The sequence below is a fragment of the Vigna umbellata genome, chromosome 1, assembly GCF_029865625.1.
Source record: "Vigna umbellata cultivar VRB3 chromosome 1, Vumbellata_1.0, whole genome shotgun sequence".
In the NCBI taxonomy this organism is placed as follows: Eukaryota; Viridiplantae; Streptophyta; class Magnoliopsida; order Fabales; family Fabaceae; genus Vigna; species Vigna umbellata.
In genome coordinates, this window is record NC_142165.1 from 62624383 (window position 1) to 62636848 (window position 12466).

The 12466-nt window shown below is 30.0% G+C and overlaps 1 protein-coding gene and 1 long non-coding RNA gene across 4 annotated transcripts; one reads left to right on the forward strand and one right to left on the reverse strand.

Annotated features, from left to right (window-relative positions):
- Positions 1–1613: 1613 nt before the first annotated feature.
- Positions 1614–3993, reverse strand: LOC148206003 (uncharacterized). The gene is made up of 3 exons (XR_015785902.1): positions 3834–3993; positions 3614–3684; positions 1614–1875 (listed from the first exon to the last, which is right to left on the reverse strand). It is a non-coding gene; the product is annotated as an uncharacterized LOC148206003 (long non-coding RNA).
- Positions 3994–4649: 656 nt separating this feature from the next.
- On the forward strand, positions 4650–11087 carry LOC124838578 (purple acid phosphatase 8-like). 3 transcript variants are annotated; one of them, XM_047314215.2, is made up of 7 exons: positions 4650–4864; positions 9298–9454; positions 9734–9841; positions 10022–10146; positions 10302–10430; positions 10509–10576; positions 10652–11085. In XM_047314215.2, the coding sequence occupies exons 1-7, from the start codon at positions 4655–4657 to the stop codon at positions 10863–10865; spliced, it is 1011 nt and encodes a 336-aa protein (XP_047170171.1). In that variant the 5' UTR covers positions 4650–4654; the 3' UTR covers positions 10866–11085. The 3 variants fall into 3 exon arrangements, with proteins under 3 accessions (XP_047170171.1, XP_047170170.1, XP_087968768.1); XM_047314214.2 differs by having other exon boundaries at positions 10019–10146; positions 10652–11080; XM_088112642.1 differs by having other exon boundaries at positions 10019–10146; positions 10302–10576; positions 10652–11087.
- Positions 11088–12466: the final 1379 nt, after the last annotated feature.

The following is a 12466-nucleotide window of genomic DNA, read 5'->3' on the forward strand; positions in this document are numbered from 1 at the left end:
ACAATCTAACGTTTTTTTTAATGAAAATGAAATTATACGTGTTAAATAAATAAAATATTTTTATTAGGAAATTTGTCTTATTTCTTTTAAGTTAAATATAATATTTGTATAATTGTAAAAATAATACAGGTTAAATATGTTTTTAGTCCATTAACTTTTAGTGAAAACCGGAATTAGTCTCTTTTCGAAACTTTGAACCAATTTAGTTTCTTATATTTAGAACTACATAGATTTTGTCATTTAAATAAAATTTTGTTAGTTTATTTGACATACGTTTTTCGGTTAACATTGAAACAAAAATATGTCAAACAGTATAAACAGCTTAAATACTATAATTAAACGTATTTGAAATGTTAAATAAATCTAACAAAATTTAGTTAAAATAATTAAATTTATATTTTTTTAAAGTTGAAAATTAAATTGAATCAAAATTTTGAAGAAAAACTATTTTTATTTTTTAATGAAAATTAAAACATAAAAACATATTTAACTCTGATATTTAGTCACTAGTAGTCTGTTATTCAGTTCGAAATAATAATAAAGAAACTCAAGGCCCAATGTAAAGAATTCATATTTTTTTTTTGGAATTCTCTAATACTTGGTGCGAGTCCTTTTAAAAATTAAATGTTATGAGCAGTAGGAGTTGAAATCATTCGGCTTGAACAGAGGAGGAAAACTTGATAATTAGAAAGAAAAAAAAGAAGCTTAATATCTCTTTTGGTTTTCATATTTATAATAATAATTTGATATTATTTTTTTCAAATTACTTTTAATTCAATATAATTGTCAACATTCACAGTGCACGGATACATGTAGTTTTCATGCATTTTACGAGAGCTAATGGAACCACGTCATTTTTGAAAATAAGTTAAATTTCTATATTATCATTGTCCGCCATTTCTAAAAAATAAATCAAATTAAATCTTTTAAAATATAAAAATACATTAAATTAAAAAAGAATATTTAATAATTATTACAAATATGGAGAACAAAATTAGTATTAAACTAAAAAATAAGAAGGCAACCTATTTAAAAATTGATTTGATCCGACATCAGTGAAAAGCAAAGTTGGACCAATTTTAAAGCAACATATCTTGTCTGCAATCCTCAGAAGCATCAAGATCTATTGTGCCCATAATGCAAATAATTAAGATGATGGGCGAGACAGTGAAAGTCATAAATAATCATGAAATCCTTCTTTAGATAAGAAGAAATGCTTTCTTCACAACCCTTTCTTTTTGTACCATTATTTGACGACGGCGGCTGAAGTCTATTTTTTTAAGAAAATAATTCATGGACATAAAAAAAATATACCATATCAATATTTATTAAATACCTAGAGGAAAATAAAAGTATTAAATTTATAAATTATAGGAATTGATAAAAAGAGAAATAACAAAAAATAAATGTGTAATAATGTAAATAAAATTAAGGTCTATATGTGTAGCTTTTTTTAATACCAAATAATACATGACCGAGGTATATATTTAATAGTTAGAGGTAGGAGAGTGATTTATTTATTTTTTAAATTTTGATTCAAAGTATTTTTGTGACATCCCAAATATATAGCAGATATATATCCAAAGACATCACCAAATTATAATATTAGAAAGCAGTTAAGAGATGTACTTAAAATATTATAGGATTACAGTAATTCGGAATTTACTAAGAAATTAAAACTTCAAGCACTAGAGTATTCCAAAATATGCCCAGAATTTGAAACTTAAAATATAACAAGGTATACTAAAGTACTTCAAAATACAAGAACTGGAATTGTTCAGAAACATGGAAAGCTATGGAATTCCTAGAGAGACTAAGCTGCAGCATCATCTTCATTCCTCTCCAATGTTACCTCCAAAGAAACCTCATCTTCCTCTGCTCACATCCAAGTGGATGATCATTGCAAAAAGAAAATACATACAACAAGCACACAAACAAGCAAGGGTGAGCTAGTTATATAAAAGCATGCCTCATATGAAGCACATAACATACAAGAGTTAATTTAAATCAAAGCAGTTTAAGGCATACATCCTAACATGTTATCTTCTAGACTTGACTCGTCTGGACTTCAGAATGATAGTCGAGCTATGGCGGGTCCTGCACTCGTGGTGACTTATGAAACTTGGGTTCCCCACCCTGCCACACTCACGAGGTTAGCCTGTTCCGGGCCTTGAGGCATACTGGAAGCCCCCAAGACTAAGACCTCCTGCTACTCCTCACCACATGGATTAATCCCTCTACTTGAGTATGATTAGCCATTGGAGTTTCAGAATGACCCCCAAGACTGAGCTCCTACTTTCATTCTAAAACACTATGGATCTCACCAAGAGATCCTACACTAATGGAACTTGATTTACAACTTGGATCATACTTTCATCACTTTATAATCATATACTTTCTACCAAAATCAACATATACAATCTCAACAATATACATCATTCACCACTTACAAATTATAAAAATAACATCTCCACAATTAAACCTAAGTTAATCAATACCAAGAACCAAACAACTCTAACTAATTCATAACAGCTCATAAAATGCATCAATTTATACATACCTACAAGTAATATAGTTATTTATTAACACTCACGTTTCAATATAATAAACAACTACCCTTACTTTATTTTATATATATATATATATATATATATATATATATATATATATATTATATTAAACTAATATATATATTATATTAAACATATATATAATACGTAAACGTAACTAATTAAACTAATATATATATATATTATATTAAACATATATATAATACGTAAACGTAACTAATTAAACTAATATATATATTATATTAAACATTTATATAATACGTAAACGTAACTAATATATATATATATATATATATATATATATATTATATTAAATTAATATATATTATATTAAATATATATATGTATATATTTATATATGGATCCTACTTTGAATTCCAAACACACAGTGATAGATTTTTTTAAAATTATAATTGACTAGAAATTAACACATGATAACTTTATGCATCTACAATCAACTTGTTTTATTTCATTTTCATGTAGAGATCTTTCTTTACTTCAATTGGTCACCGGAGAGGACCCAGATGTTTGAACGCATCAAACTCACCTTCGACGCCAACACATATGACTAGTCACAACTGACTGGACCAGGCCAGGGCTGCTCTATGATCAGGGATGTGCCAACTCAAGTTTTTAAGGTTCCTCTATCCTACCAACAAAGAAAGGCTCTCAATAATTAACAATTAATTTATTTAAATTATCTACACTGTTCTCTTATGCTCTAAGTCTGAAATGCCTAATTTTAATATTTTCACTTCCTCTCACAGCAACCTCAAACAGTACCTGTACATCTATTTAATACCTATAGATGCTATTACAGAACCCTTACTCCCAACCTTCCAACAAGATCAATTTTAGCCAACAAACTCACTCAAAACAAATTAAATTCATCACATCACAACATGCACAATTTCACAATTTCAATTATAATACCCAATACAATAAAAGTCATAAAACAGTTTCACAAGAGCACACCAGTTCAACATTCATATACATATATTTTTATAACATAAATTCATACAAAAATAATTAGCTCCCCTTACCTGGTGGGTTGCTCAACACAGTTCACAGATGCTCTAACAGTACCCCTACACCGTGCGAAACTGTACAGAACCTATAAATCACCAAATAGGTGCTAGACTTTAGCTCTTCGAGTCGGAATAAACCGAGAATGAAAGACAAAATCACACAGGGCACAGGAAATCAGAAAATGGTACAACTTAGGACAAGAACAGTGAAGGGAAAGAGGGAAAATCTACTTACCCGTTGGAACGCAAAACCAATCGGATGGTTTCGTAGCTCTTGACTCCAGGAACAAGAAAACACCACCAAATTAGGATTCAATCGGTGGAAATGACTGGAAACCTAGAGAGAAGTCAGAGCACTTGAGTTAGGGCAAGATTTATGTTCTAGAGAGAGAGGAATCTATGAAATGAAATCTGACTTGCAAGGAAAGAGCCTCTCCCAAGGTTCAAGTGTCCTTGGATCAATGGGCCTGGCTTGTCAAATTAGGGCCCAATGACTTTATAAAATCTTCAGACCCCATTACAGTTTTTATTTAAAAGTTTTGTTCAGCTTAATTGAAATTATTAGAAAGAGATTTTGAGAGCTTTTCTGTATAATTTGATAGATTTTTTTATATAATTCGGTCACTTAATTCCAAATTTATTCAATAAAGTTCAAATTCACTGAATAGATTTTAAACTAGAATAGTTATTTTCACATCTTCAACTTAAATTGTCTTTAAAGTTAAATCAACTCAGCCAGAACTTCGAAATGTCTTCAGTCCAATGATCATAAGAAATACTCTTTAATAGCCAAAGATAGAATCGTTGTCGTCAAACGGTGAAGACGTATATTTTTATTCCTCTAACAAACACCAATTATATATATATATATATATATATATATATATATATATATATATATATATATATATATATTCATAATCTTTGCTTTTATTTTACGTAACTATTTTTACATATTATATTATTGCACTATCATAATAAGATTATGCAGATATTATAAATAAAATAAGATTCTCAAAGCTCTATTTAAAAGGATGAGACGAATCAAATGGGTCCATGCAAAGCTTTCTTTTCTCCTTCGTATACTCAGACCTAACCATGGGCCTTCTTGTTTTCATTGATACCATAGCGCTGTGTTTGGTTGTTTCCTCGGCACTGCTTCAGCGTTTTGAAGAAGCACCTAAACCAGATGGGTCGCTTAGCTTCTTGGTCATTGGAGATTGGGGAAGAAAAGGAGCTTACAACCAATCTCAAGTTGCGTTTCAGGTAATTTAAACGCATTTTCCTCTGCAAAGTATTTTTCTTTTCATTGTTAGGGATTGTTTTAGCATCTTTTTTTAATAATAAATTTTAGCAAAAAATAAAATAATTAATATGAAAATTCAAAACTAGACAAACTATGAAAAAAAAAATCATTTTATATTATTTATTTTTCAATTTTAAAAATTGTTGTCATACAGTGACACATCATTCATTACCACTTTCTTCATCTTCTACAATGGAGTTTACACCCACACAAGTCCAATCATTTTGCTTGCAGGTGTATGTAACCTTGCCAACTAATTAAAGTGAATTTAAAACTCTATGCAATTACGTTTTGTATTTTCATTCTTTTATTAATTTAATCATTTTTTAAATTTAAAAAAAAATGGCATGTAAAAAATTATTAGTTTGACTTTATGGTCATGCTGGAAGAGAGGAGGAGAGGAGAGAGATTGTGAATCTAACTCTTCCGTTAACATTTTAGAATTATAGAATGAACATAAAATTGAAAAAAAAAATCATGAATTTAATTCTCCCACTAACATAATACTATAAACTAACGTATACAAAAAAAATATAAATATATATATATATATATATATATATATATATATATATTTAAGATAAAAAATAGGGTTAAATATGTTTTTAGTCCCTAAACTATTGGCCGTTTCTGGTTTTCGTCCCTCTTCCAAAGTAAGGTACAATTTGGTCCTCATTCTTTAGAAAAACGTTCGTTTTAGTCCTCAAAATTTTGTTTTTAGTCCTCGTTTTAGTCCTCAAAACGTTCGTTTTTTCGACTAAAACGAACGTTTTTTAAAGATTGAGGACCAAATTGTACCTTAGTTTGGAAGAGGGACGAAAACCAGAAACGGTCAATAGTTTAGGGACTAAAAACATATTTAACCCTAAAAAATAATATAAAATTTAGATTGAGAATACATAATTTTAAACCTCATGATAGTTTTTTCTTCCTTATCTATCTAGCCCACAGATTCCAAATAGAAAAGTCGTGCGCCAATATTCAACCTGATGCACGCCTAGTTTAGTTGTTATTTGGACAGAATCTTCTAGGGGTGTATTATCTCATGAATAATATTTTATTAGTTCCAAGTAGTTTAGTTCTTATTTGAACGTAAGCATCTACATTTGTATTATTTTATTAGCCTGTTTAAAGGGGTTGATTATTAGATGATAATAGGCTAAATTGTTATGATTCGTACAGTGAATATATCCTGATTCTTAAATTTAAACTTTACATTTAGTAGAAATCCTTGATGTTAGTTAATTATTACTTGGATAGCATTATGACATCTCTTCCATTTTCAACGTCAACTTCGCTCTACTAAAAAAAATATTTGTGAAACACTAAAAACTTTGTAAGTAAAAAAAAAATTATAATAAAATATGAAGTTACAAAAAGAGTTACTATAACATTTTTATGATTAAGATATCACTCAAATAATGTCAGAGTTGGCAATTTACTGAGAATGGTGAATTGTGCTAACAGTGCTACTAAACATTTACTATTACACTATAAGAAAAAACAGTGCTACTAAAAGTTATCACTGAGAATGGTAAATTTTCGTTGGCAATTTACTATATCAACGAAAAATTGACCACACCTAAAATCCATGATAAAATGATTATTAATAAATTTTATGACCAAAACTATTAGAATCAATGGTAGTCATCACCCTATGTTTCTTAATGTCATGGTCAATGGTTATAAATCTGTTGGTAAATGCTATTATTTATAACAAATTATCCATCAATACAAATACGTAGACAAATTGTATTTATTTTAGTGTCAAAGCAATAAGTAGGCACTTTAAGCAAGATAGATGTACTACACATGGTATGAGTTTACATGGTAGATATATGTTTAGTACTTACCATTAGTAAATATATTATGTGATCACGTTAGACCCCTCCTGAAACCCTAGCCATCCAAAAGTTGGGCCAAATCTGGCCCACAAAAACAAATATAAAGAAACTCTAAAAACTAATCCTAAAAGCTGATGTGGCACTCCTCTTTCCAGCCTAAGAATTAATGCCCTAAGTCTAAAATTACTTCGTAACATGAAAATAATTAATAAACATAAATTAGATCAAATGAATTTAAATTAACTAAAATATAAAAATAAATGCTCAATAAAACTCAATTAATGAAAATGTATTAACAAAAGACAATTAGCTACGAGTCAACAATTAAGATGGTATAGAAATATAAAAAAAATAGGAAAAAGTAATGGTTCATCAATTATGTAGAAAAAAGTGGAAAAAATAGCAACATCATTTGAAGTATAAAGAAAAATAAGGAAACATAAATTGATTATCAAACCAGTTTTTAAATAAGTAAGACAAACCTCACATAGATTTAGAGAATTATTACAAGCAAAATACAAATGATTAGAAATAAATTGAATTGAAAACAATCATCTCAATTTAAGTTCCTTCACGATCAACTTTATTGATCCCTGCTCCTGCATAATACAATTAGACTAAGAAAAGTTAACATCAAAATTATTGTCCATTAATTGACCAATAGACCATAAATTAGATACAAGTCTATGAGAGACAAACACATTCCAAAAATAAGAGTTTAAGACACCAATGAAAAACAGATCGCACTTACCATTGTTATAGACTTCTTGAACAATCTAGAGTGAAGTTTAGGGAAAAACAACATATAAAATGACAAAGTGTTCTGTCCATAAATTAAGAAAACCAGAATAATACTCTTGAATATAGTATTATTCACTAATATTGGTTTAGGACACCAATATTAGTGATAAAAAGAGTATTAACATCAACAATTTGTATTTTTTTAGTACCATTATAAGAATGTTTATGTAAAATTTTATTGAAACCCGTCATGTGATTAGATAAACCAGAATCAAGAAACCATCAACGACACACACTAGATAAATTATCCTAAATACTCAAGGTTGAGAGAACGAAAAAGTACGATTTGTTGAATCATTCCAAGCTAGAAAGCACCACCATCATATGCACATTAAGTAGGAGGACAACTGTGTGCATTGGTAGTGGCATGAATACTTGTACATGACATTGTATTTATCGTGGAAGACAATTAATAATGACATGACCTTGTTGCTTACAATAATTGCAAAACTTTTATGACAATTATGAGTGATATGACTAAATTGTTTGCAAGAAAAACATTGGACTTGTTGCATATCACAATTTTTACTTTTATTGTGGGTAAGTAAATGTTATTCTTCTTTGAGAAGTTCACCAACACATGTATCCAAAGATGGAACAAGACTCCTATTCAGTAAAGCACTTTTGACATCCTCAATCTCGAAACAATGAGCAACAGATCACACTTATAAGTGTTGTAGACTTCTTGAACAATCTAGAGTAAAGTTTAGGGAAAAACAACATATAAAATGGCAAAGTGTTTTGTCCATAAATTCAGAAAACCAGAATAATACTCTTGAATAGAAAAATTACCTTGGGTGTAATTGGTTATCTCTTGTTTGAACTAAAAATGCTTGGCCGTATTGTCTTTGTTATACATGCCCTTCAAAATAATCACACATTTGTTGAGCAAATCTAAAAGAGCACAAATGATTGATCATTTGGGGACAAATAATGCTAATGATCCAATAAATAATTTGAGCTTCTTTTATCTTCCATGTAGTGATTGTAGCTTTCTGCTTGGGTGACGATGTTATTCTATCAAAGTGACCCATAATCCTTTCCATTTGACATACATCTTGAATTAAAAATCCAAAACAAAATAATTCTTGCTAGTGAATTGAACACAAGGATTGTCTTTCTTTGGGGTAGTCATGGTGACCATTAAAAGAATGGGTAACAATGTTGGAGTGCAAAGCAAGAAGCCGAAAACCACTAACAAAACTATGACCGAGAACCACAAACATGAATCACAAACAAGAAAAATGGGCTAGAGCACAGAAGTCACGAAATCATAAACAAGGACTACAAAACTAGGAAAGCTTGAAGTAAGAAATATAAAAAAGGTAGATCGTGCTTAGACAGATACCAACATAACATGAAAAAGGCCTTTTACTATTGTTTTCCGCTATAAATAATGTTAGAAATATTTATAATAGTTATTCCTTATAATTAAAAAATATTCTATAATATAAAATTAGAAAAAAACAGATCAAAATATTTAAGAAAAAAATTATTTTCTAATTTATAAAAATTAATTTATGAATTGTTAGCTTAAGCTTTAAAAATTTATATCAAAATATTTAAGAAAACAAAATCATTGTGAGAACATTTTATTTCTTTATGTCATGTATGACTCTTATTAAGTTAAACTATTATGAATAAAAATTTAAAAATAATGGCGATTTTCTCATGTTTGTTCTTGCTCAGTTCAATTATTTACTCCAGAAACCAAGTTGAATTTTAGTTTCTTTTAAATTTATTTCTAGATGGGGGTTATTGGAAAGCAATTGAACATCGATTTTGTGATTTCCACCGGAGACAATTTTTATGACAATGGCTTGACAGGCATAGACGATCCAGCCTTTGACGACTCATTCACCAATATCTACACTTCTTCTAGCTTGCACAAACAATGGTACAGTGGTAAGAATAGTTCAATTACTTACACCTAAATTTCAATCAAGACATATAAGGATAGATGATTGAGATAATAAGCTACTTATTAAGAATTTAAAATGAGTTAAAAACCTAATAAAGATACATAATATATAAATAAAAATAATAAATTTATTGTATTAAGATTTTAGATTAAAAATAATATTCTTTTATTGATTTAAATTTTCTCATTGTCTGTTTTCAAAAAACCTAACACTAAATATATATACTGTCTTGTTTTTTTGTTTAATGTTTTGATTCTTGTAGTTTTGGGCAACCATGACTATAGAGGCGATGTTGAGGCACAGCTGAGTCCTGTCCTCAGAAATTATGACAAGAGATGGCTTTGCTTGAGATCTTTTATTGTCAATGCAGGTGATATGAAACTTATTTTACTTAATTTCAAATGGGTTTAATTATTTATTTATTCATTATATTCATTCATACATAAAATTGTATTGTAAGTTTTTTTTTTCAAATTAACATTTTAACTTATAAGAATTGCCTAAAATATTGACGTACGTGGTTAAATTTATGCATTTTTTGTTTCAGAAGTTGCAGAGTTTTTCTTCGTGGATACCACTCCGTTTGTGGACAAGTACTTCACAGAACCTGGGGACCATGTTTATGATTGGAGAGGAATACACCCTCGCAAAAAATATATTTCCAACCTCCTCAAGGTTTTACCCTCTCATCATTTCTCAATGAAAAGAGCCAAAAATCTTTTTGTATTATTAATTAAATGATAAGAAAAAAAATATAAATAAAATGTATAAATTGAACTATTAGATTTTCCATGTTAATTGGTTAATTAGAGTGTACTGAACTTGAATAGGACGTGGATTTGGCTTTGCGAGAATCAAATGCAAAGTGGAAAATTGTAGTGGGTCACCATACAATTAGAAGTGCTGGGCAGCACGGTAACACAGCTGAACTTGTAAATCAGCTTCTCCCAATTCTCCAGGTAATTTGCTATTTTTATATTTTAAATATAATGATTACGATAATTGACGACAGATATGTGATTATAAGTAATTTTCAGGCGAACAACATTGATATGTTCATAAATGGACACGATCACTGCCTACAACACATAAGCAGTATTGACAGGTTGGTTAATTTGTGGTCATACTGAAGATTAATAATTTGAAGTACATATATTGAATATATATAGATGAATTTCAGTGGAATACAATTTTTTACAAGCGGTGGAGGGTCTAAGGCGTGGAGGGGAGTTGTGAACAAGTGGAAGGAAGAAGAAATGAAGTTGTACTACGATGGTCAAGGATTCATGTCTGTTCAGCTCACTCAAACGGAAATTGACATAGTATTCTATGATGTCTTCGGCCATGTTCTACACAAATGGAACACCTCCAAACAGCTTCACCGACCTTCGTGAACAAGTTCAAAGCCCCTTCAACCATTGAGTCCAATATCATTGCTCATCTCGTTTGCCTTCATATTCACACTATGAAATTCACTAAAACCCGTTCTGTAATATTTGTTTAATGTCCGTACTGTTTCCCGACTTGTGATTACGAAATAACACTAAAAGAAATTCAATATTATCGGCGCTCAAAAACACTCAAAATTCATTGGTCACTTTTTTTTATAATTTTTTTACAAATTAAAATCCATTAATAAAGGTGCAGTCCACAATATTTACCGAAAAAATTTTATATTTGTCGATAATATTGAAAAAAAATTGTTAGTAAATATTGTGATTTAATTTATTTATTTTTTCTTCCTTCCTTTACTTCCACCAACTTTCGCATTCATCATTTATATAACATTTAGACATTTATTTAGTAGGCTACCTTTGCCTTTAAGTTTTTGTTTTTTCTCAGGCCTTGTACCAACTCTAGGTCCTTAGTTTAAAGGGAAAGTTCGAATTTGTGATCAACCTTCTAAAATTCGATCAACATAGTAATGACAACAACTCAGTAGAGAAATTCGTCCTAACAATCCTCTCCAGCTCTTCCAAAATCATGGACGAAGACGTGGATCTTTTCGGCCTTCATGCTCCGGGTTGATGATAAATGTGGTTGGGGATCATTGATAGTGAGTTTGCATTCAGAGAACAAAAGGTTATAGATGAGATAACAATTGACCTAGGCCTAAGAATGTGCCTAAGAGAAGTTTGGGAAGTTGGAGACTTTGGTGATGAACTAGACATTGTCAGCTTCGATGCGAGAATAAGATTGCTCGAACCTAGAGATGGCACATTCCTTCTTGTCAAGGAAGACGATCCACCCTTGGTGGTTGAGTGCAGCCTAGAAGAGGGACTTGCGAGGAACACCAAAGACTCCAAAAGTTGAGGCCCGATGTGAGGATGAAAGCTTTGGAGATAACGACGAGCTCTACGAAGGGTAAGGGCTTGACAGAGACATTAGAGACGATGATGTAATGGAGGAGCACTTTGTAGATGAAGGGCAGGAAAAAGGGTGTTTTCTTCACTGAGGAAGAATATTTCTTGTCAGGTTAACGCTTGCCTCCTTAGTTTCTTTCTTCGTCGGTTTGGGCGTGAGGAGATGAAAATGAAAAGGTTTGACCTCTCATGTAACCCAATAGAGGTTTGTGTGAGAAATTTATTGCTATTTTTATTGACGAATTTACAAATAGACAAATCGGTTGGTAATAAATATTTCAAAATATCGACGAACATTATAGATAAATTTTTATTACATATATATGAAAATGAAAAGATTTAAATATATGACATTCCATAAAAATTGAAAAAAGATTGTATTGCACAGGAGAATTACATCATTAGAGTTCACTACATCCAATCCCAATGAAAAATGAAATTAGTTACTCCCAGTCATCTAACACATACAAGTTTGATGAAATTTGATGGAAGAACGACGTCTTTATGCTTTGAAGTAGCCTCAGACAATTTTCTTGAGTTTCTTCGTTTTACCACAACCAAAACTACCTCTATTTCTTTCTTTCTCAACTAAATAACCACTCCCAGAATTACACAATTCGTTGATCGAGAAG

Excerpts from the sequence above, each read along its gene's own strand:
- LOC124838578 (XM_088112642.1), top strand. The coding sequence starts at position 4,655 with ATGCAAAGCTTTCTTTTCTCCTTCGTATACTCAGACCTAACCATGGGC. Across the intron at positions 9,455-9,733 it reads GCACAAACAATGGTACAGTG|TTTTGGGCAACCATGACTAT; the intron begins GTAAGAATAGTT and ends TGATTCTTGTAG. Across the intron at positions 10,577-10,651 it reads CACATAAGCAGTATTGACAG|TGGAATACAATTTTTTACAA; the intron begins GTTGGTTAATTT and ends GATGAATTTCAG.